Source organism: Eublepharis macularius, chromosome 4 (genome assembly GCF_028583425.1).
Source record: "Eublepharis macularius isolate TG4126 chromosome 4, MPM_Emac_v1.0, whole genome shotgun sequence".
NCBI classification, from domain to species: Eukaryota; Metazoa; Chordata; class Lepidosauria; order Squamata; family Eublepharidae; genus Eublepharis; species Eublepharis macularius.
This window is the reverse complement of record NC_072793.1, coordinates 99,876,401-99,900,008: the sequence shown is the minus strand read 5'-3', so window position 1 is coordinate 99,900,008 and position 23,608 is coordinate 99,876,401. Positions and strand designations below refer to the sequence as shown.

General features: G+C 42.7%; 1 protein-coding gene across 1 annotated transcript in view; it reads right to left on the bottom strand.

The window, feature by feature from the left end:
* The window catches only part of DOCK3 (dedicator of cytokinesis 3), a 566,279-nt gene that overhangs the window by 365,956 nt on the left and 176,715 nt on the right, over positions 1-23,608 (bottom strand). The window contains exons 7-8 of the mRNA XM_054976377.1: positions 23,198-23,346; positions 5,829-5,913 (exon numbers count right to left, since the gene is read on the bottom strand). Coding sequence (XP_054832352.1) covers positions 5,829-5,913; positions 23,198-23,346 — 234 coding nt within the window. The remainder of the gene's footprint in view (positions 1-5,828; positions 5,914-23,197; positions 23,347-23,608) is intronic.

Below are 23,608 nucleotides of genomic sequence, written 5' to 3'. Positions count from 1 at the left end.
GTACCACCGCTCCCCTGGATGATCTGCGGTAATCTCCTCGCCCATCTTGCATCTTGGATCTTCCCTTAACTCACCGCTGTCATCCTGCGGAGGGCTTCCAGTGAGGGGTCCTGTTCTTGTTCAACAGCAAATCCTGCTGCCAGCCAACTCGGAGGAGGGGGCAGCTTCGACCCATGTTCACCCTGAGCCCCCCTCCCAGGGGTCCTCTGTGGCATCATCCCTTTCTGGCTCTCCGTCTTCCCCCCGCAGTACTGGTACGGGGCCATCTTTCGACTGAGCAGCCAGTTGCCTGAGAGCCGGCTGGAAGCAGGTGTATCTCCCCCCAACAAGAGAGAGTACGGGAGGGCCCGCACTTCGACAAGGTCAGCTTCCCTGGTCTGCCCCTGCTAGGTCACAGGAACGCGTACGACCGGGCACTCCTCCACATGCTGGTGGAAGCATGTGATGGTGGTTTGACGGACCACAGGTAGGTCCGGGGAAAGGTGATGCGACCTTATCATGGAAACTGGACTGCCACTATCTACGAGGACCATTAGCCGTCATCCTGTGACGATTATCATCACCAACAAGGGCAGGGGCCAGGGCTGCCTCATTGTAACCTGCATGGCCGGTTCCCATCCAAGGTAGCATTCCATCAGGGGGCACTCCTTCTTCCAATGCCCCCACTCGCCGCACATGAAGCAAGGGCCTCGCTCCCCTGCCTCCTTGGCAGGGCATGGGTCTCAAATGGGGGGCCCTAGTCTGCTGGGGCTGAGGCTATGGGGCCTCATTCCTCTGGCTGCAGGGCAGCTTCTTGGGGCTTGGTTAGGGTTGGGCAGCCAGGAGCCCGTAGGTTACCGTAGACTCCCGGCTGCAGGGAATAGCCCCTCAGGATGGGGCGCTCACTGGCCCAGCCTGTAGGTGGGGGTATGCGCGGAGGATGGTAGCTCACAGGGTTCTCTGTGTCTGCATTCTCCACCAGTTTGTGAGCCACCGCTCCGCCCACCAAGTGCCGCTGCCGCCTTCCACCATCCTCCTGGGTACAGTTGGGGTGGTTCTCCATCAGTCTCAGACCTGGGCAGTGGAGGGGGTTGCTTCATCTGATTCCTCCTCCTGCTCGCTGTGCTCAGACCTTCTCACTATGGCACCCTGGTCAAGCCAGCACTTTCCTCCCCGGCTTCCTTGGGTGCCTCCCTTATATAGCACCCCTCCAGGCCCTCCCCCTCCCAGGCAGCCAGTCTGCTCTTGTGCCTTCTGAGCCATGCCACACCAACCACCACCACTTGGGCTTCCCTCTCCCAGACAGGTCAGGGCCTTGGCACTCTGCTGTGAGCCCTGCTTCCTCTCCCAGGCCTGACTCAATGGTCGGGCTGCGGGTTTCCCCTCCCCGCCCAGCACACACTCTGCCTGCTGGCGTCCGGCTGGGCTCCTTGCTCCCGCCCTGAGGGGCGGCCTCCACCTTCTGTGTCCCCCTTCCTCCAGGCAGAGCTTCCCCAGGGGTCATGTCCCCCATGGCCCGTGACCCTCCCGGGCCCCCGTCATGGTGCTCTGTGCCAGGGTAGAGGGCCTGGCTGGTGGTGCTGCTGGGAACTTCCTCACTGAAGAAGCCCTCACCGGCCAGGGCCTTGGCCGTTGCAGTGAGATCAGCCACGGCTGCGTTGCCATGCTCGTCAGCTGGACGGCGATGCACTCCACTCCCGGATGCCGCAAAGCCCCTATTGCTACTGTCCCCATCTGGGCCCCAGGTAAGCAGGCTGCTGGGGTTCCCAGGAGGCCAGCGGGGGGGCTGGAGAGGGCCTCATTGGTGCCTCTGCCCAGCTGGGAGTCGGGGGCTGGGCCTAAGTCCAGGGCGGGTGCAGGCCGTGCTGGACACAAATTAGCAAATAAAGTTTTAGTTGTAAACTGCCTTGAGCAGGACTCTGAAGAGTTGGCATAGAAATATCATAGGCAGGCAGGGAGGCAGATTAAAAGTTATCCAAAATAAAAAGGTTTATATAAGGTTTTATATCACATTGATTTTTCATGCCTCGTTATATATAGGTTTAACTGGAGATTTTTAAAATATTTGTTTATTAGGTTTTATAGAAATCCAAACTATTTTCAGTGAACAGACTTTAGAAATAAAAAAACCCCATTGAATATCCAGTTATGAGAACCATTATATTTTCTGTTTTTAAAACCATTATTTTCCCCAATGTTATCATTATTATTAAAAATAGTAATAATAGCTCTGTTGGACCAGACCAAGATCTATCTCATCCAAAATGTTATTTTCAATTAAGTCAACCACATGCTGGAAGTTCATCAGCAAGACAGAAACTGATTCCTTGTTTTATTTCAAGCAACCAGTATTTAAAGATATGCTGCCTTTGAACATGAACATAGAATCATAGAGTTGGAAGGGGCCATACAGACCATCTAGTTTAACCCTCTGCCCAGTGCAGGATCAGCCTAAAGCATCTCTGACAAGTATTCATCCAGCCTCTTCTTGAAAACTGCCAGTGAGGGGGAGCTCACCACCTCCCTAGGCAGCTGATCCCACTTTTGAACTCCTCTCACTGTGAAAAAGTTTTTCCTAATATCCAGCCGGTACCTTTGTGCATGTAGTTTTAGCCCATTGCTTCGGGTCGTACCCTCTGCTGCCAACTGGAACAGCTCCTTGCCCTCCTCCAAATGACAGCCTTTCAAATATTTAAAGAGAGCAATCATGTCCCCCCTCAACCTCCTCTTCTCCAAACTAAACATTCCCAAGGCCCTCAGCCTTTCCTTGTAGGGCTCAGTCTCCAGACCCCTGATCATCCTCGTCGCTCTCCTCTGCACCCTCTTGATTTTGTCCACATCCTTTTTGAAGTGAGGCCTCGAGAACTGCACACAATACTCCAGGTGCAGCCTGACCAAGGCAGTATAGAGAGGGGCTATGACCTCCTGCGATTTCGACACTATGGCCCCTTTGATACAACCCAAGATTGAATTAGCCTTTTTTGCTGCCGCATCACACTGACTGCTCATATTTAGTTTACAGTCCACTCTTACCCCAAGATCCCTTTCGCATATACTACTGCCCAGAAGTGTATCCCCCCCATCCAGTATTTGTGCTTCCCATTTTTGTGGCTCAGATGTAATACTGTGCACTTGTCTTTGTTAAATTGCATCCTATTCACAGATGCCCACTTCTCCAGAGTATTCAGGTCTTGTTGAATTTTAATTCTATCTTCTTGGGTGTTTGCTACTCCTCCCAATTTGGTATCATCAGCAAATTTAATGAGCAGCCCTTCCCCTCCTTCATCCAGATCATGGATAAAAATATTGAAAAGTACCAGGCCCAAAACCAAGCCCTGCAGCACCCCACTGGACACCTCCCTCCAATCTGATGAAACGTCGTTGACCACCATTCTTTGGGTGCGGTCCTCCAACCAGTTCCCTGTCCACTGAACTGTCCTATAGTCCAGTCCACAGTCTTCCAGTTTGCCCATCAGAATGTCATGGGGGACTTTATCAAAAGCTTTACTGAAATCCAGATAAATCACGTCAACGGAGTTCCCCCGATCCAGTAAACTGGTCACTCGATCAAAGAAGGAAACATTCTTTTTAGCTAACATACACACTGCCTTGGAAAAGAATATGTCTGCTCTGGCTCTGACTGTAAGTATGTAGTGCTCTGAAATATATCTAGCACTCTTCTGATGCCAAAGATGTGCCACAGCCATTATTATGCACATGGTAAAGTCTCTTGGAACCATGGAGAGGCTAAGAACAGCACCTTCTTCCTCAAGGTAAGTACTTAATTATTTATTTGTTTAAAACATTTATTAGCCTCCTTTCTACCTTTCAGGAACTCAAAGCAGCTTACAATATAAATAAAATAATTAAATGAATAGAAACAAAGTTTAAAAACACAGTTAAGGACTGTCAATGATCATAAACACAATGAACATAAACACAAAAGCTGTCCTAAATGAAAACGTCTTCAGTTGTCTCCTGAAGATCAGTAGTGAGGCTTATGCTGTTTCATAAACATGGGACAGCCACTGAAAAGGCCGTGTACCCACCTGGTGAGCTTCTTTAGCTGCTGGGACAGCCTCTCTCTGTTATCTTAATTCCCAGGGAGAAACACATTTGGGAGAAGATGGTCCTTCAGATACCCCCATCCCAAACCATGTAGGGCTTTAAAGACCAAAACAAACACCTTGAATTGCTCTCAGGAGTGGATTGGTAGCCAATGTAATTGCAGTAATATTGGAGTCACATGTTCCCAACATTAGCACATTAGCACTTTTTGTCCTTGACGAAATAACTTTTATTCAGATTCTAGATTGTCATTTATTGTATACCACGGGGGCGGGGGGAATATCCCTCTGTTCTTCAGTTTATCTTGGTACAACTAATGGGTACTTCTGATCTTCATCTGATCACTTTCAAGATGGCTTTCTCCACTGCTATCTGTTCATCAAAGAGGGCATCCAAACTTTGCATGCTAAGGGTCTGATCTTCCTTATACCTGATTCCACCAAGAAAAGGTGGGTCTGAAATGGGACACCGACTTTCTACCTAAAGCTGAAATTTAAATCCGTTCTTGGTTTTAACAACTTTTTACCCCTCTTGAAGTTTGGTCAATGAGTGCACCCTTCATTCCTTAGATGTTCAGAAAGCTTTTTCTTATAATTCAGAAAAAACAGCTTTCAGAAAAGATAAGAGATTGTTTATCTGATATTCTGGCTGAAACAAAGTCTCCCCTCAGAGATCTGTCACTAAGTGGTTCAAACTATCTAACCTTGTTACAAACTAGGGGGGGAAAGGCTCTCCTAGAGATCTTTGAGACACACTATGAGTGCCGTAGCCAGCCTTTGTGAGCCTTTGCCAAAGGCATATCACTACCAGATTTATGCAGAGTGGTTAACAACCAAAAAATTTCATTGAGCACTATGGCCCTACTGTTCAAACCCAGGCTGATGCCTCATTTGGGAGAGCCATTCTGCATTCTTTAGTCTCCTAAAACACCTGCAGCTTCCACAAGGTAGGTCAGCTTGTCAATGAGTGCACCCTCAATGTAGGTCTATACCCATCAGTGTAATGCATAGAGGACTCAAAGTAGTAAAGACAGGCTGCTTACCTGTAACTGCTGTTCTTGAGCAGTCACCTGTGTATTCATATTACCTGGACCCCTTCTCCACAACAGGTACGTTTGACTTGCTCATATGTTTTCAGAGGAGTGGAACAGTAAAGAAAGGATTTCTTCCCTTAGGATATGTGCAGTCCAAGGTCGCATTTCTGAGGAGAGGAGATTTTGCATCCAAAAACTCTCTCTACAAGTTTCTAAATCATTGCTTTGCACAGGAGCAAAGTTCATCAGTGTGAATGCACAGAAGACCTCCTGAAGAATAAGTTCCAGGTAAGCAACCTGGTTTTTTTTGAGGGTAGGAAAATCATGGCAGGTTTATTCAAAAATAAGTACAGACAGAAAATACCACCTAGTACTCTCATTAGTATGGTGAGGACGTTTCAAATCAGAGAAAAATTAAAACATAGTCACAACGTGTGTGTGTGTGTGGAAACCTACCGATGCACTCAGAAATTGGCATAAATAATATTCCACATATAATGCAGAACACCACAAAGTCTACACATTTGTACAAAAAGTGGATAGAAATAATTCTGCAGTTAATCAATCACATTTTCTGCAACTTAATTTCCAGCTAGTCTAATAGAATATGCCAGTCTTTATGCTTAATGTATAGTCTGCTGGAATGCAATTATTGAGATTAGCAATATTAGAATCAATAAATTTGTTTTGACTTTAATACACAGAAGCACCCTCATATATTGCAATTATCTACCTCAAGGCATCTTACCATTTTGTATAGATCAGAGACACTGATTTGATCTGAATCCACCACCTCAAAATCTTTTCGTGGAACAAGATCCAAACCTAGATGCCTGTGAAGAAAAAAAGTGCCATTATCAATAGTAAACTATGTTTTGCATTGCCCGTGTCCCTGGCCTATATAGAGAGAGAACATTGACTCTACGGGACCTTACAGAATGCTATTTTCAGGCTCAGGAAGGAGGAAATATGTTTTTTCCCCCATAGTATGTGCTTAGTTGCTTGAGCAGTGTATGTCGAACAATGGATATTATCAACAGAACCTTCCTTGATACTGCACTTTTTTTACAACACAAGACTCTTCTGAAATTCTGAGGATATGGAATGGATGCTATGGCAGAATGACTGCCAATAGAGAAAATTACAAATAGCTGCTATAGCGTGTGGGGGCCAACCATAAAATGTTGAGAGGTTGCAAGTCGAGCATCCTCCTATGATGGCAGCTGCTGTTTTTGAAAGGGTGCTCTCTAGACAAAAAGGGGATGACTTTTTGGAAGCATCTCCTGCTCCACTGAAGTGAGAGAAAGCCTGGATTGACTCTTTGCTTTGTGGAAGAGATGCTTTGTTAAAGAAGCACACAGGTGCCAGGAAAACCATTGATAGTCACCATGGCACCCAAGGACACAGCAATGGGAATAATGGGTTTACAGTACAGACTAATAAAACAGAAGTGACAGTTGGGGTCTAAGTATGCGAACCTCTCAATATATTTAGGTTGGAAAAAAGAGGAAGTATGTTATGGTCACTGCCATGCATCAAGGGCTGCGTCTGTATGTGCATCTGTGTGATTCCAAATATACCCTCCCACATACTCTAGCTTAGTCCTGGAACTTTCCCCCACCTACCACGAAATGAGACCGTTTTGTTACCTAGCCCCTTGGCCCCCATTAATATCAACTACGTGCACACCACAAAAATCCTTGGCTTACATAGGCAGGAGTCAAAGCAGAGAAGAAAAAATGATGGTGTACTGGGGAAAAAAGGATTTTATTATATTTCACAATGATCCTTATATGTTTAGTATGCTGCTTTGTCAGGGGATCTAAAATAATATATAAAAACAAATTTTTAAAAACTGCCTTAACCATTTCACCTCATTATGGGTCAGAACATTGTATAGTGCTCAATTTACACTGAATTTTTTGTCTTCTGTTTTAATTCCCTGTAATTTTATATTTATGGAAAAAATAAAATTTGTTTTTCATATATTATTTTAGATCCCCTGACAAAGCAACCTGTGAAATGCATAAGGATCTTGAGTAAAACATAATAAAAATATTTTTTCTCACTGTACCATCATCTTTTCTTCTCTGCTTTCACTCTGTATAGTGCAGTTACATAGAAAAGAAGCATGGGGAAGCACCTTTCAAGAACTCCTGGCTTAAAGAATATTAGGAATGTGGGCATGAAATACTTCAAAAATGTTTGGGATGAGAAACATTTCTTTTTACAATGAAAGGAAGGCTTCTTGATCAAAGCAAGAGCAAGATCCAGGTCCAACAGCATCTTAAAAACCAACTAGATTTCCAAGAGTAAAAGCTCCCTTCATCAGCAAAGAACTGATAAAAGGCATTCCCTGCATGGGAATAGCCTATCATCCTCAATATATCAGAAATCCATTGATCAAAACTCTCTTTGAGACTTCAGAGGTCCTCCTTACATCTTTTCAGCCATAAAGCATGACCTGGGTTTTGTAAGATAAATAATCAAAGTTAGTCAAATTTCCTTTGCAAATTGAATTCCTAAATGATACAATGGTCAACCCAGAAAATACTATTTGGTCATCTCTCAGATACCATCAGCAATCTTAACACATATTTCAGATGGATTTTATGAACATACTCTAGTTATCCCTTCCCTGTTGGTTGGCTACACTATCATATCACAGTATGAATCCTAAATTTGTACCAATAGGATTTCAAATCCATGGTTGCACCAGTCAGGACACAACCCAAATCCACCAAGGGCAGATAGGTTCCAAAATTCTGGACAAATGTCAGGAACGATCCCAATTTGGGGCAACAGCAACTCTTTTGCATAGGCACTAAGGAAAAATTAGGTGTATAAGAAAGGAACCTATAGCCCTCCATTTTTTGTAGATGGCTCCCATTCAGAATAGTCTTTCAGTTGCCAAGAACACAATAAAATCAGACCCTTCCTCTTCAAGACAAGCAATGCATGATTTGTTCTCTTCCATCTTGCTTCCCCTGTTACCTAGATGGGTCTCCTTGCCAGTAGAGGGAATTAGCAAACAAGGAGAAAGCTGTGAGAGGCGGTAACAAGTTAGATCCTCCACCAATGTATGCCCAGTCCCTTCCCCAAGGAAGTTTCCCCAAGGAAACTAGACGGGTATTTTCCAAAGCAAAGATTCTTTTATTAAAGGGGAAATTCACACACACAAGAGGCAAATACATAAAAATCACAGGCATGCAGGATTCCTAGGAAAAGTAGTGAGAAAATGGGGAATAGTTGTAGGATTCAGGTAATAGTTACCTATCAGAGGCGTAGAGAGGTCCACGGACGAAGAAGGCTTGAACAACCAGCGTTCCTTGCAGGGAGTCTCAGAGGGTTCTAAGGGTACAGCATTTGGATCCAAGTAAGTGTGAACACTTTGGCCGGGGCAAAGTGTTCACACTTACTTTATTATAGGGCCCTGGGGCTGGAAGGTTATTTCAGCCTAACAGACAATGACCTTAATGATGGTCTCCTGGGATAGACAAAGGGATTATGAAGCCTTGATTGGTGTTCTGAGGCATGACAATAGAAGCTAGGGAGGTGTTGATTTGTTATTCCCACTGCTGGACAATGAAACTGTAGTTTTGATTAAGTGTCTCCGGGGTTGGACAAAGAAAAGTTTAAATTAGGTTTTCCCAGCAAGATTTTAAGCTTATCAGAGATGATTGCTGGCCTTTGATTGCTGGATAGGATTTGATCATTCGGCGATCTGATCAACTCTGAATAGGGAAGGGGAGGCAGGAATGTCTGAGGGTTTGTTTTCAGGAAAATCCCTTAAGCACCTTGATGTCAGGAATCTCATGCGGGAGGGTAGGAATGAACCACACCTAATCACTCGGCATTCCATTCACAGTTCATTCACATTTCAGTCTTCCAGGTGGGAGCCGGCAACATCTCGCCCAGTTAGGTGGTTCAACTACTACGGTTTGCAGCACATTATTTAGATGCCTTATGATTTTGCTAATCATAAGAGCATATTAAACAGTGGAGAGCTAGGCAGACTGCTCACACCCCTCTCTCATCAAACTTTTAATGTCTTTTTTCTTGGTTCCCCTTTCCTAGTTCTTCCATTTCCCATTACAATTCTACTCCAGCCCTTTCCTATTACATTCTGTTTAAGGAATTCCTTTCCCCATCCTAAGGTCCATTCTCATTTATCTAACTGCACCTTCTGGTCCCAATTTAGCCACCCACTCACCTACTTGTTCTCTCTAGGTTGGTCTGCTCTGGACTGGCCATGTGGAAAAAACATATTTTGGTGAAAAAATAATTTTAATAAGGCATTTAGTTTAAAGTAAAACTAGGTTTGGGCAAAGTGGCTGATTTTATTTGGTTTCCATCATAAAACTTTTTACCACTATCTCAGTTTTACACACTGATACTCATTTCCAGGTTCAGTCTTTTTAGTATAATAAAATTATTTGCTGGTTAAGTGCTTTGTCTTCTTTCTATCTTTTTTTCTCTCTAAGATTTGCTATGCTAAAACTGGAAGTCATGTATATATCAGACTGAATAATTCCAATCTCTTTTAACTATGGATTAATAATTCTTCATATCAATAACCAAGTTTTTTTTATTTGGCTTGGAGTCTTCCAGCATTTACTAAATCACACGTCTGCACCTATTATGATGTTACTAAATAAAGCCAGATTAATCATCTACTATTTTGCCTGGGTGTTTCTGAACTTTTACCTTATACCTTTCCTTTCGAAATATTGCTTGTCTTTAGGTGGCAAGTAACGGGGAAATGACTTGCCCTGGAATGACTTACCCACACTCATCATGAAGTGCTTCTGACAATGAACACATGTATATGTTTGACTGTTCTCAGTCCACAAGCCTTACAATTTGTGTAGGTCATAAGATAAAGAGTTTAGAACTGCCCCATCAATATCAGGTTTGGAGTAGGAGGGACACAGCAGGTCAGGCATTGTAGAAGGGTGTATGTGTCAAGCTCCAGCACAAACAAAGCCTGGTTAATTCTGTTGAAGGTAATGGGGAGAGTGCAGATGAGGGAAAATAGATGAAAGAGATCCATCCCAACCATCTTTGAAGACTCAGATGATAATCTGGCCAGGTACAGAGCTGGGGTGGAGAGTGAAGGTCAAACCCTTCCCTCCATTTTCATCTGAGGAATCAACAATCCCCAAACTCTCTTTGTCTCAGCAACTCTGCATTTTCCTTATTGGTGGCTATATAATAATCAACGAATGGTTTAAGAAAGTCTGAATAGATTTAGGGCTCAAGGAGCAAAGAAGACTTTTCTAACCAAAATAATTATCTCTTCAGGTACAATCCCAGTATTGCTTTTCTCAGGTTTTATATTAACAGGAAGTTATTCATTTATAAAATATTTATGCTCCAGTTTTCCACTAATAGCATCTAAGATAGTTAGTAACATAAAAAGCTAAAATATACCAGAAACAAAACAAATTAAACATCACAAATTAAACATCACATCAAAATAAGATTAGATAACAGATCAGATAAATCCTCCTTCGTACACCACCAGTGCAATCCAAAACAGTGCTATACCATTTCAGGCCATAGTCCCTACTTAGGTGTAACTGCACTATCTAGCAGTAAGAACAAACAGAGAATCAGCCAGTAAAATTAGCAAACAGTTAATTCCTATCCCTATTTCAGCATCACTGAAAACAGTGGGACTTATTCCATGCAGACACAGATAGCATCAGGTTGCATGTGTTAGATGGGGTAATTTTTTTTTTAACTCTATAGAGAAAACTGCTTCCGTGATGAAACTTCAAGGTAAACATAATGACTATTTTCTCCCATTTTTTCTTATTTTCTTTGTTTTCTTAATGTAATCAGCTCTTTCTATTAATTACATGAATTTTAAGAGTGTGAACTAGAGTGCTGAAGTGCTTAGACTGCTGGCCTGAGCTGGAAGACCCATTTTTGAATCCCCACTCTGCCATGGAAGCTCACTGGGTGACCTTGGGCCACTCACACTGACTCAGCCTAACCTACTTTTCAGAGTTGTTGTTTAAAGATAAAATGGACTAGGGGCAAATGAAATTGTAGGCTGCTATATAAATATCTAAGTAAATAAGTATGCTTTTTAAAATTAAGATCTTTCATCTAGTAGATGGGCTAATAAAAATAGCAATCTTTTTGGACATTCGCAAGGCTGTGTTACAGGACCCCACTGAGCAAGACTGAGAGTTTGGTACTTAGTTTTAAACACTCTTTTACAGAAAAAGAAAGTACTGTTGTCCTGTTAGCCTGACTGAGAAATAAAGTCTAACTTAAACATAATGCTACGTGGAAAGTACTTATCTGGAGAAGTGCTCCTTATAGGTGCTGTTTGGTTTACAAAGCACTTATGTATATTGGGGCATGGAATTCCATGTTGACGGAATGCTAAAGCTGTGCATGAGGACCTAGTAGTAGTGCATGGAGAAGTGTCTTTTAACTAGGGTGGCAGCCACATGGACCACCTCCATGGGTGCTTTCTACTTGGTTTTGCTTAAATTAGTACTAAGAGAACGTTCATAAAAGTGTGAGAAACAAATGAATATCAAGCTAACAGACCGATCCTATGGATTTGTAGCTTTAGGAGCATACAGTGCAGATACCAGGATATCATGCCTTCCAAACAATTTAATTTGGAACTGACATAGCACTATAATGATCTGCTCTATGGAGCCAATAACATGTTGAATAAGCAGGGTATCTACAATCCTACGTCCTTCTTACTCACTGCAGTCTAGCACAGTGTAAGTTCTCTTGTTATGTTGTACTTCTGTAAAGGATAACAGCCAATTGACCATGCAAGAGTAATCAAAAGAATCTGAGACCAGTTTGTAGTATCATCATTCTGGCATTGTGTCAGTTTCTATACCCAATCTTAGTAGATTCAGAAGTGTAACACTTGTTCATTTGTTCCGTTGCTTTGTCCTAAACCTGCTGCTTACCAACTGCCTATCAATTCTATGGACGGTGAATTCCCACAAGAGCCTCTAATACAGCAGCACCTTTTTAATAATCAAGCACAATAAATCTAACAGGTCATCTGTTTCTACATGCTGAGGCAGCATGATTCCCATTACAGAAGCCACATTCTATTAATTTTCTCCACAATAAATTTGTCCACAAATTTAGCAACTTTGCCTTTTAAAATGGGATAGAAGGCAGAAGCTTTAAATTACTGAGTTCCTTTCCAAGTCCAATACAGTGATTTTAATTAGAGATGGGCACGATCCCAAAAAAATTAATGATCCAGCTGATCGTGGATCGGCGCTGGCGCCGATCCCGAATTAACAATCCACACCAATCATCTCCCATTCCCGAACCGTGGATCGTGGATGCTAAAGCGGGGCACGCTGGTATTCCCAGCTATGTGGGAAGGTATTCCCAGCTATGTGGGCAGCGGCCGACTCTCAGTCTCTCTCTCTCCAAAGGCTAACAAGTAGCAAGCAAGAGCTCTGTCCCACTCCACTGCTCGCAGAAAGTGAAACCCAGCCTGGGAGCCCATGGCATGGGTCCCATTCAGCAACACAGGAGGTCTGTGTTTCACCGTCAGAGCTGCCTATCAGGGTTTGCAGGGATGAGATTGGAGTGCCCATGGCTACAGAACACCCCCTTCCCCCTCCCTCCCCTGGGTGTCTTCTCCCAACTTATGACTGCTTTGCTGCTCCGTGGTTGGAAGGAAGCCCTGCTGACCAAGGAAAGCTGGGCTTCCATTCGTGTTTCCAGGGCGACAGAAGGAGGGCAAACAGAGCTCAGGCATTCCCCTGGCTCCATTGCCAGGGGAATAGATTGCTGGTGCCTGAGTGTCTGGACCCCCGATCCGAGCCCGATCGCCCCGATCCAGGCCCCTCCCAATAGCTGGACCGTTGGCCGTGGACGATTACGATCTGCCGGTTCACGATCGCGCGATCGCCATTATCGTGGTTTTTTTAGATCGTAATGCGGATCATGCCCATCTCTAACTTTAATAAATATGTTTTTGTTATGTTTTATGAGCTCACATTGATACTCACGTGAATATCCTTCACTCCTAGTAAAATGTTACAATTTTGTTTGTTAATTTATTCTATAACCATTTTGTCACTTATTTTTGACACCATTCCTCTGGTAAGCCTACATTTACAGTACAATCCGATGCACACTTACTCAGAAGCATGTTCTTCTTTGTTCAAGACTTAGTTCAAATTAACATATATATAATTGCAATCTTAATGCTATAATTACTGGCAAATATTATATGGTGAGCATATGAAAACTGCTATTAATACAGGTGTTATTAAGAGTACTGGAGATCTCCCACAAGACCAAAAGAAAAGAGGAAACAGACCCAGATTTCACAGAAGGATCACAGAGAGCCCTACCTAAGTCAGAAGTAACACCTTTAGAGGTTACCCCTCCAGGCAGCCTTTTACAATCTAATTAAGACTGAATAGGAAGCCCTGGATGAACCAAATAATAATCATCCCATCTTCAGTAAATTCTACTTAGTGGTGACAGAGGCTACTAGGAAGCTACCTCTAGTAGATGACCCCTCTTGGCATCCAATTTGGTGCTACTAATGGATGCAGAGGGTCTGCCCAAGGATCCCTGCAATAAGAGAATAGAACAGGCCCTACACAGAAACTTTGAAGCCTCATCTACCTCACTTAGAGCTTCAGCAACAGGCTCGCTTTTTGCAAGGGCAGAGTTCTCCTGGGCTTCGGATATGGCAGCAGTGGAAAGTAATATTCCCCAAGAGGTAAAGGACAAAGTGAAGAAGATAGCTGTGGCAACAGCTTTTGCAGCAGATGCATCATTAGAAGCATTACAATTATTATCCAGAGCAGTGGCCTTTAATGTGACAGTCAGATGCAACACATGGCTGAGGAACTGGGAAGTGGATCCCTCGGGCCAAGCTGAAGTAACAGTGATCCCTTTCAAAGATACCAATTTATTTGGAGAAGCCTTGGATAGATATCTGGTGGAAGACAGAGAGGAGAAGAAGGTCCTTCCATTTAAAAAGAAGGGCGTGAAAACAAAGAGATGGTTCCAGTCCTTTTGTGATTTCAAATGCCCTCTTTGCTCAGGGAACTCCAGACCATTCAAGAGACAATGGCAGTCCAGAACCTGAGGGGAAAGCAGATCTTCTGCCTTCACCAAACTTGATCACAATACACCAAAGGACAGAGAAAAAGGGAACCTCAGTGTGACTATGTCACGGCAGCAGAAGTAACTGGAATTGGAGGACAATTACAGAAATTTGCAACTATGTGTGGCAACAGACTGTAAAGGACCGATGAGTAATGGTTACAATGACCAACAAGGACTCAATGGAATTCAATTCTATGCCACCTATTTGGTACCTGCAGATTCCAAAAAACTCACTGAATCAAAAACACCAACTTCTAAGAAAAGTCATTCAACACCTGGTAGAGATAGGGGCCATAGAACCAATATCAGAAGCACACAGACTCCGAGGGGGTCTACTCAGTGTTCTTCATAGTCCCAAAGAAAAACGGGGATGTTTGTTAGGGCCATACTGGACCTAAAATGATTGAACAAGTACTTCAGAATACGCAAAATCAGAATGGCAACAATAAAATTTATTGTAGCGACCACCATTCAGGAAGGAGATTTCTTAGCTTCCATCGATCTCCTGGAGGCTTACTTGCATATTCCAGTAAAGAAACCCATCAAAGGTTTCTTCACTTCGCATACAATGTGAAACACTTCCAGTACTGCACCCTACCCTTTGGTCTAAAATCTTCACCCAGAGAAAGCTTATGCTACAGTAAAGTTGGTTAGTCTTAAAGGTGCTACTGGACTCTTTACTATTTTGCTACTACAGACTAACACCACTAACTCTTCTGGATCTTCACCCAAAGAGTTCACCAAGATACTGGCATCCCTAATAGTGCTCCTCATGCTGCAGGGTGTATCATTGTTCCTGTATCTGGATGACATCCTAATCAAGGCTTCATCACTAACTTTAGGACTGGAAGCAGTGAATTGAATGACAGAATGTCTGAGGGATCGTGGCTTTGTAATAAATAGGCAAAAGAGCAGCCTCTTCCCAAACTAGAGGATCGTACACCTAGGGGTCATGATAGACACAGTTCAGGACAGAGTGTTCTTATCATATGAAAGGCAGCAAAAGATTTGTTCAATGATAGGAGAGGTCCAAAGGAGACAGAAAGTGGAGATGATGCTCCTGGCTCAGCTACTGGGGATGATGGTATAGTGCCAGGATGTCCTGCAGTGGGTCAAGGTTCCATGCACATGTGCTCTAGAGATTCCTCTTACCCTACCAGGAAGTAATAACATACAAAAGGCACAAATTAGTGCAACTACCAGGGAACCTCATTCAAGAGATCGACTGGTGGTCAGAGCCTGCCAGGCTCCACAACGGCGTACCACTAAGAGATCCAAAGAGGATTGTGATGACAACAGATGTGAGCTTATGGGGTTGGGGAACACATACACAGGGAAGGATGATGCAAGGTGCTTGGTCAAAAGAAGAGAAGTCCAACAGCATAAACCTGTTAGAACTCAGGGCCATCAGAAGGGGTTTATCAGAGTTCCAGGACCTCCTGTCAGCCAGCCATGTGTTCAGACTGACAAAATGACAGCCAAAGCTTATGTGAACAGGCAATGAGAATGATAATATAATAATAATAATAGATTTATATACCGCCCTTCAGGACGGTATATAAACCACTCAAAGCGGTTTACAAAGTATGTTATTATTATCCCCATAACAAACACCCTGTGAGGTGGGTGTGGCTGAGAGAGCTCATAGAAGCTGTGACTGACCCAAGGTCACCCAGCTGGCTTCAAGTGGAGGAGTGAGGAATCAAACCCTGTTCTCCAGATCAGAGTCCTGCGCTCTTAACCACTACACCAAACTGGCTCTCCAGGTTCAAGTCCCTTCACAGAGAGACCAGTGTTATATTCATACTCAAATGCGCAGAGATCAATCTCTAATTCCTGAAAGCTGTACATGTAGCAGGACAGGACAACTGCCTGGTGGACTGGCTAAGCAGGAGAGTAGTAGATCAAGCAGAATGGATGCTGTCCAAAGAAGTATTCCAACAGGTTTGCCAGAGATTCAGCAAAGCGGAAGTGGACCTGTTTGTAAACAGCCCAAACTGCCAAGTTCCAAAATTCATGTCAAGAAGAAGAGAACCTTAGGCCATAAAGATAGGTGCCCTGAGCTGCGAGCGGCCTTGACAATTGCTCTACACCTTTCCCCCAATACAACTGCTATACAGAGTAGTGCAAAAGATCATAGACCAACCGGTGGAGAATATAATAATTGCATCTTTCTGGCCAAGAAGAGCATGGTTTCAAGATCTGATGAGGCTATCAATCACAGAACCCTCACATCTGAGGATCTGCTAACACATGGTACAATTCCTCACTCATGACAGCTCTACTAAATCTCACAGCCTGGAGATTGAATGCAAACAACTGAAAGAGTTAGAGTACGCAGAGGAGGTTATCCATACCATGCTAGCCTCTAAAAAGGACTCTACTAACAGCCGTTACAACACCTGGCAGATTTTCCAGGCTTGGTGCCTAGATAAAGGTGGGGACCTCTTAGCAGTATTAGTTAGGCAGGTACTGTCCTTCCTGCAAGAAGGGTTAGATAAAGGCCTTAGAACCAGCACCCTTAAGCTTCAAGTGGCAGCCATCTCAGCAATAAGGGGTACTGGGAAGGGTAAATCTCTAACACAGCATCCACATAGCAAGAGATTCTTAAGAGAAATGTCCCAGATAAATCCCCTACAAATCCACAGGTTTCACATGTGGAATCTTAATCTAGTATTGGGAGCGTTAACAAAGGAACACTTTGAACCTATGGCATCATGTCCTCTAAAGGGATTAAATTTTAAAACTATTTTCTTAGTAGGGATTACTTCAGCTAGGTGTGTGAATGAAATAAAAGCATTGTCAGAAGACAGGGAGCTCTGTGTTTTCCACAACGACAGTGGTCTTAAGACTGGACCTAGGCTTAATTTCAAAGGTAAATTCTACCTTTCACAAGAGCAAGGAAATAGTTCTACCATCAATATGTCCTAATCCAAAACATAAAAAGAGAGTGGCATTGTCTTTATGTATGTAGAGCCTTGAGCTTCTACATGGATAGAACAAAACTGATACAAAAGTCAGAGATGCTATTTGTGTCCTTTAGAGAATCCTTCCTGGATCAGAGAGTATCTACCTCCACCTTAAGTAGGTGGATCAGGGGATGTATCATTCTGACATACAGTCAGAGATCTGGAACCACCTAAGAGTATTACAGCACATTCACTTAGGGGAGGCAGCGACTTCAGCAGCATACAGGTCCTTCCCTTCTTTAGAGATTATCTGTAAGGCAGCCACCCGGAAGTTGGTACTTTCTTTCACCAAGCACTGTAGAATAATGATAGCTTCAGCAACTCTCTCTCGAGCACACTGCTTTTCTATGTCCCAAATGTAAGGACTGCTCCACACTTAGGACCACCAGAGAATGGAAGATTTGAATCTTACTTACCGTGAAGCTTCCTTTCTTGGTGGTCCAGGAGTGGGGAAATCCTACTCACCCTAGGACGCTTCAAAAAGTGTCGGGGTGTGTACTGGAGTAACATGATACTAATGACTCCCTAAGATTGCTAACTGGAAAAGGTCAGGGATTCATTTCTGACTAGATCTGGAAACAGAATTATGTATATAGTTAGTTTTGAACCGTTCAAGAAAGTTAACATAACATTTAGCCAAAAGATAGGAAGGTTGGAAGAAGGCAGAGAGGAATTTTACCTTGATATTGGTGTCCCTAAAGAGAATCACGGCTTGAAAACAGACTGGTGATCTCAGGGATAAAATCTCCCCTCCAGGATCAAAAAAATTGACTGACCCTGCCTCAGAGGAGCTACATCACAAACAGGTGGACTGTCCCACACCTGGACCACCAAGAAAGGAAGCTTTATAGTAAGCAAGATTCAAATCTTCCATTCTTCTCTGAAAACTAAAAGTAGAGTGGGGAAATTACTTGACTCCTTATGAATATCAGCCTGCATGTATCAATCTTTTAAAGATTCTCAGTCATCAATGTTATTGTTTATGCAAGATGATATACACAAACTGATAGCATTCAGTACCAATGGCCAGGAATGCACTCAGCAACCTAATCTGATAGTTAAATTTAATTAAAATCCTCTAACACCATGGTTTCTCAGCTCAAAGCATTCTATGTATTGTCGAAGGCTTTCACTGCCGGAGAACGATGGTTGTTGTGGGTTTTCCGGGCTGTATTGCCGTGGTCTTGGCACAATGCCAAGACCACGGCAATACAGCCCGGAAAACCCACAACAACCATCAAAGCATTCTTATTCTTTAATTCTCTGTTAATCCTTTGTAATAACTAACCCCAAGCTTGCTACCTGTGTGGATGTCATACCAAATAAACCAAGATTCAACTGTTATACAACAGGCTGCTTACATACAGTGTAGAATGTCCTTTCTTGGTTTCGTGTTTGTTTTTTTTTTAAGGAAAAGCTAGACACATGTCTGTAGGAAGGTTTAGATACAGGGTATCTGACTGCAGCAGCACAATAAATGAATTAGCTGCTTCTATCTTCTCTAATGCTAATATTTATAATATTTAAATCTTGCTTCTCCATATAAATATGTGTGAGTTGGCTTACAATAAAAATTCTAATCGTAAAACAAGATAAAAGAATAAAACCAGGGTCAAACTCAGAGAAAATGCAATAAAACAACCTAAAAGAATCAGATGAATCTAGAAAAGCATATTAAAACCATAAGATAAAAGCAGAGCAGTATGAAAAGTAACTAACAACACAAGGGAGGGGGTAGGAAAATAAAAATATGTTGTAAATTTGGTGCCAGGTAAGAATCTATACTAGAGCTTGGATGCCAATATAACTTTTCCGACAGAATAATGTGAAATTATTATATTCTTATAGCTTTCTTGCAATACAAACCATTACATATTTTCCTGATAATGTTATTTAGTCTAAAAGTAGACTACAAGATGCTTAATAGATATGATGATAGCTCCCTATCTATTAAGGGTGTGCATGGGGAAAAATTCAGTTTTCCTGCTTTGGGTTTACCCACAGTGGGAAAATGATTTGTAATACCCTGAAAGCCAAAGCAGCAAGCCGCTTCGGGTATTTAAATCACATCAGTATGCTCTGTAAAAATTCAAAGCATATTGAAGTGAGGGGGGAAGCTGTCTCTCAGACTCCCACCCCCACTTAGTCCCCTTGTCCTCCCTCTCCACTTAGTCCCCTGTCCTCTCCACCCCCACCCCACTGACCTGGCCATGGAGCCAGGAAGAAGACCATCTGGGCAGCGGAGAAGGTTGGAACCAGCACTTCCGCCACCCATGCCGCCTCCACCACTGCAGCAACCAGCTGGGTGGCGGGGAAGGCCAGAGCCAGCGCCTCTGCCACCTGCACCACCTCCTCCACTGCTGCAGTGGCCAGCTGGGTGGCATGGAAGACTGCTGCCATCACCACCGGGAAGGCACAGGTAAGTGGGGTGGTGGGAGGGAGCCCTTTAAACTTCAACTGGCCCGTGGGGGGGGGGGGATTGCCCTGCGGGCCAGCTGAAGCCCGGGAAAGGCCCCAAAGAGACCCGAATAGCTTCAGGAACCTTTGATTAGGGGTTTCTCAATCGGGGCCAGCACGTTGGCCCTGATTTGGAACCCTGAATCTTTACGGATCAGGTCCAATTTGGGCATTTTTCCTGAATCAGATACCTGAAGCGCACACCCCAACTATCTATAATACAGATGATTTCATTGGTAACACCAAAGCAGATGCTATATTCTACATAAATTGACATTCATGTTTTAAAGATTTTTTTGTTTAATTTTAAAAGGAACGTTGGGTAGACTGGCACATTTTTCTGTCTGTATACTTACTATGTGATTGTCATTGCTCTTCAGAATAGAATTTTTGTTTTTAAAAAACCTGTATTAATGCTTTCTCTTTCATTTGTGAGCTCAAAACTTGATCCTAAGCATGGTTACTCAGAAATAAATTCCATTAATTTCAATAGAATGTCTTTCCAGGTAAATCTCGTTAGGACTGCAACTTAGAATACTTGTACTAGTAAGATGAAAGCAATTTTTGTTTTTGTTGTCACAAGAGATCAAGAAATATGGTCTATGTCTCTTCAGCATCTAAACTGTAACATCTATGTTCTACATATAGAGCAAGCTGAGCTTTGTCATACTGTCACATGAGAAAAAGATGCAAACAGAAGCCACGTGGCTATTTGTAGCCATATGAACCAGTCAAAAAAGTTATTCTCATTCTTCTCCTTTTAACTACCTTTTAATCCACCTTCTTCCTGTATTCCCTGTTCCCTCAATCACTTTGTAAGTTCTTTGTTGGGAAACAATCTGCCATCGGTGCTCTTATTTCTCCTCTACTTTCAGGTAAGTATTTATTCATTTAACTCTTTTTTGATTTACTTCAAAATAGCTTATGTTGTTCTCCTCTCCTCCATTTTACTCTCACAACCATCCTGTGAGATAGGATAGGATGAGTGTGTGACTAGCCCAAGATCACCCAACAAGCTTCCAAAGTAGAGTGTGGATTTGAACCTAGGTCTCCAAAATTACAGTCCAAAAATCTAACTGCTACCCCATGCTGGTTATCTTATTTCCTCTCAACCCTCTTTCCTTTTTTATCATCCTATTTCTCAAACTTTTACTACAAAAGTTCTTGAATGTCTTGTTGTCTCAGCTTTCCTCTCTGACTCACTAATCTTTTTCTATCTAGTTTTTGTTTGTAATTTAATAACGACAACAGCAGCAACAACAACTACACTTCTAGACCACTCCGAGTGATAAATAAAGTCAATGTTGGGGAGCTGAGGTTGAGAGGAGTGGCTTACCCAAGGCCACCTACTGAGCTCATGGCAATAGTGGGATTAAAACTAGCAGAGTGCCCCACCCATTTAACCACTATGCTGCAGCAGCTCTCACTATCTCTGCTCCTCCTTATAGTTCCAACTATATTCTGCTTGATATTATTGATCTTTCTATTCTCTTTTTTGGATAATGTTATCTGACTTTTGGTAGATGTGTACCTTCCTGGTTTCATGCTTATCTTTATGGTTTCAGTATCTTCTTCCATATGAACCTACCTGTCCACTCAAGTCATCTTTGGTGGACTGCTTTGTGTGCCCCTGGAACCTGAGGCTCTGTCTCTAGGAAGATTTGTTTGTCTCTCTCTATTGTTGTCTTCTGCCAGTGGGTGAAGACTTCTTTGTTTTGTCTGACATACCCCCAAGAACAATTATTGACCCTCATCCCTGGTTTTGGTGTTAGGTGTGCTTATATGCAGCTTTTACAGCCATGTGAACTGCAATGGCTACCAATCTGCTCCTGAGCTTAATTCAAGGTGTTGGTTCTATCCCTTAAAGCCCTACATGGTTTGGGACTAGGATATCTTCTACCATACATTCCTGCCCAGAATTTAAGATCACAGAGAACGGCCTTCCTGACTGTCCCATCAACCAAAGAAGCTCAGTTAGTGAATGCACTGGAGAGGGCCTTTCCCCAAGGAGGTGCATCTAGATCTCTCACTCTCTAGTTTCAGGAGGCAGCTGAAGACTGTTTTACTTAGGATGGTTTTTTAATGTATTTAATATATTTGTGTTTTTAACCCTTTTTAACTTTTTAAAAATATAGTTTATCTTTAGAAAAAAGCAAGTGTCCAGTAGCACCTATAAGACTAATAAATTTTTTGGTAGAGTATAAACTTGCATGAGCCACAGCTCACGTCTTTAGATACCTTTGTATATATTTTATATTGTAAGCTGCCTTGAGCTCCTTTATGGTAGAAAAGCGGCTTGGCCAATAAATGTCTGTATGTGTATGCGCGAGCGAGCACGCGAGCACGCACGCACGCACACACACACACACACTGTTTTTATTTAATTATTTATATTTTTAATATTTTATTTAAAATATTGTTTTAATGTTGAAATGTTTGATGCTTGTCACCTTGGGGACCTTATTTGGGTGAAATGGCGGCATTGAGATGTTTTCAATAAATAATACATAATATGAAGTTGTGCCAAGTACTCAACGATGTCAGCCTTCAAAACTTTCCCAGGTCTCTTTCTCAGTGGCCTCTCAGCCCTTGCAAGGTATAAACTGCCATGCAGTTTACTCTACCCATCCCATGGGGAACCTCAGTGACAACCACTAAGATCATTGTTCCCGGGAACCAAGAGAATAAGCTCAGAAAGTCTTTAAGAAGTGAATCTACATGAACTGCTTAATTGTCAGTAACTGTGATCAATTAATGGTTGCTTGTCAGTAAGTGGCTCAGTTGGTCCATGGCACGTATCCATTGATGGGAACTGTGGTGTCTTCTGCTAGGCAACAGTCATCACTAGCACTAACATCTGGTTCCTGACCCAGAACTGTCTATCTCATGTCCCCTGGCCATGTCATGCATTTTGGCATTCCTAGGCTTGCTTCAGCTGGATATGGGAGTCACCCAAAGACCATGCAAGCCTCTCCTTTAGTTACTGCATGTGCTCATTGGGTTATTTGCCTGGTTGGGATTTTCAGCATATCCATCAAATTTGTATCATGTCTAAGATGCCTCTTGGGCCATGCTTAAAGCCCAACATGAAAGAGGCAACCCCAAACAACACCTGAGGCATTTCTCATACAGCAGAGATAAACCGATAAAGTACAATTCCAAGCAACTAATCATCTCCCACTGTCTTTTCTATTCAAGAAAAGTTGATTCCCAAGGTTTGGGTACCACATGGACTAACAGCCAAATAAATAAGATGGCTGCATTGAGAAGTGGGAAGAGAGAAAGACTTGCCAGCGTCCTCCATCCAAGGCCATTTCAGCTCCTTCCCCCTTCCTCCTCTTCTATGTAGCCTTCCAACCTTCATAGCTCTTAGTCCATGTGGCACCCAGAAAATCAATTTTCTTAGAGTCAGAAATGACTGCTGTCAGAAGGGGAACAAGTAGGGAATGGTACTAAAATCTGTATTTGGATATTTGCAAACAGGTTGTAGTTGTGTTCAGCAGCAGTTATAATGACACTCTAAATTAGTTAAACAAACAGTGCCCATACTTACTCATTACCCCAGTCCAATCGAACAGTGAGGTGCCTCTTAACTTCTCGCACTTGGTCTTGGGTCAAATGACCTGACAGTAGCTGTCTGCGAAGATCAATTAGTTCATTCATCACATGACGCAGTTTGTAGAAAAGATCTACCTTATGTTTCTGTAAAGTTTTATTTAGGAGCAGAAACAATGAGGAGAAAAGAATTGAAAATTTTAATTACATAACTCTGAACAGTTGAATTACTTGTTTAATGAAGATGTTTCATATCATGAAGTTTCTTTATATAGAGATATAGATATTTAATAGCATTTATGGGGGTGTTGTATGCATTTCATATAATAAAAAACAAAACTTCACAAGTTATAAGTGGGGAGGAAATACAATGAATCAACGTAACAAGGATATATAGAAAAAACACAGG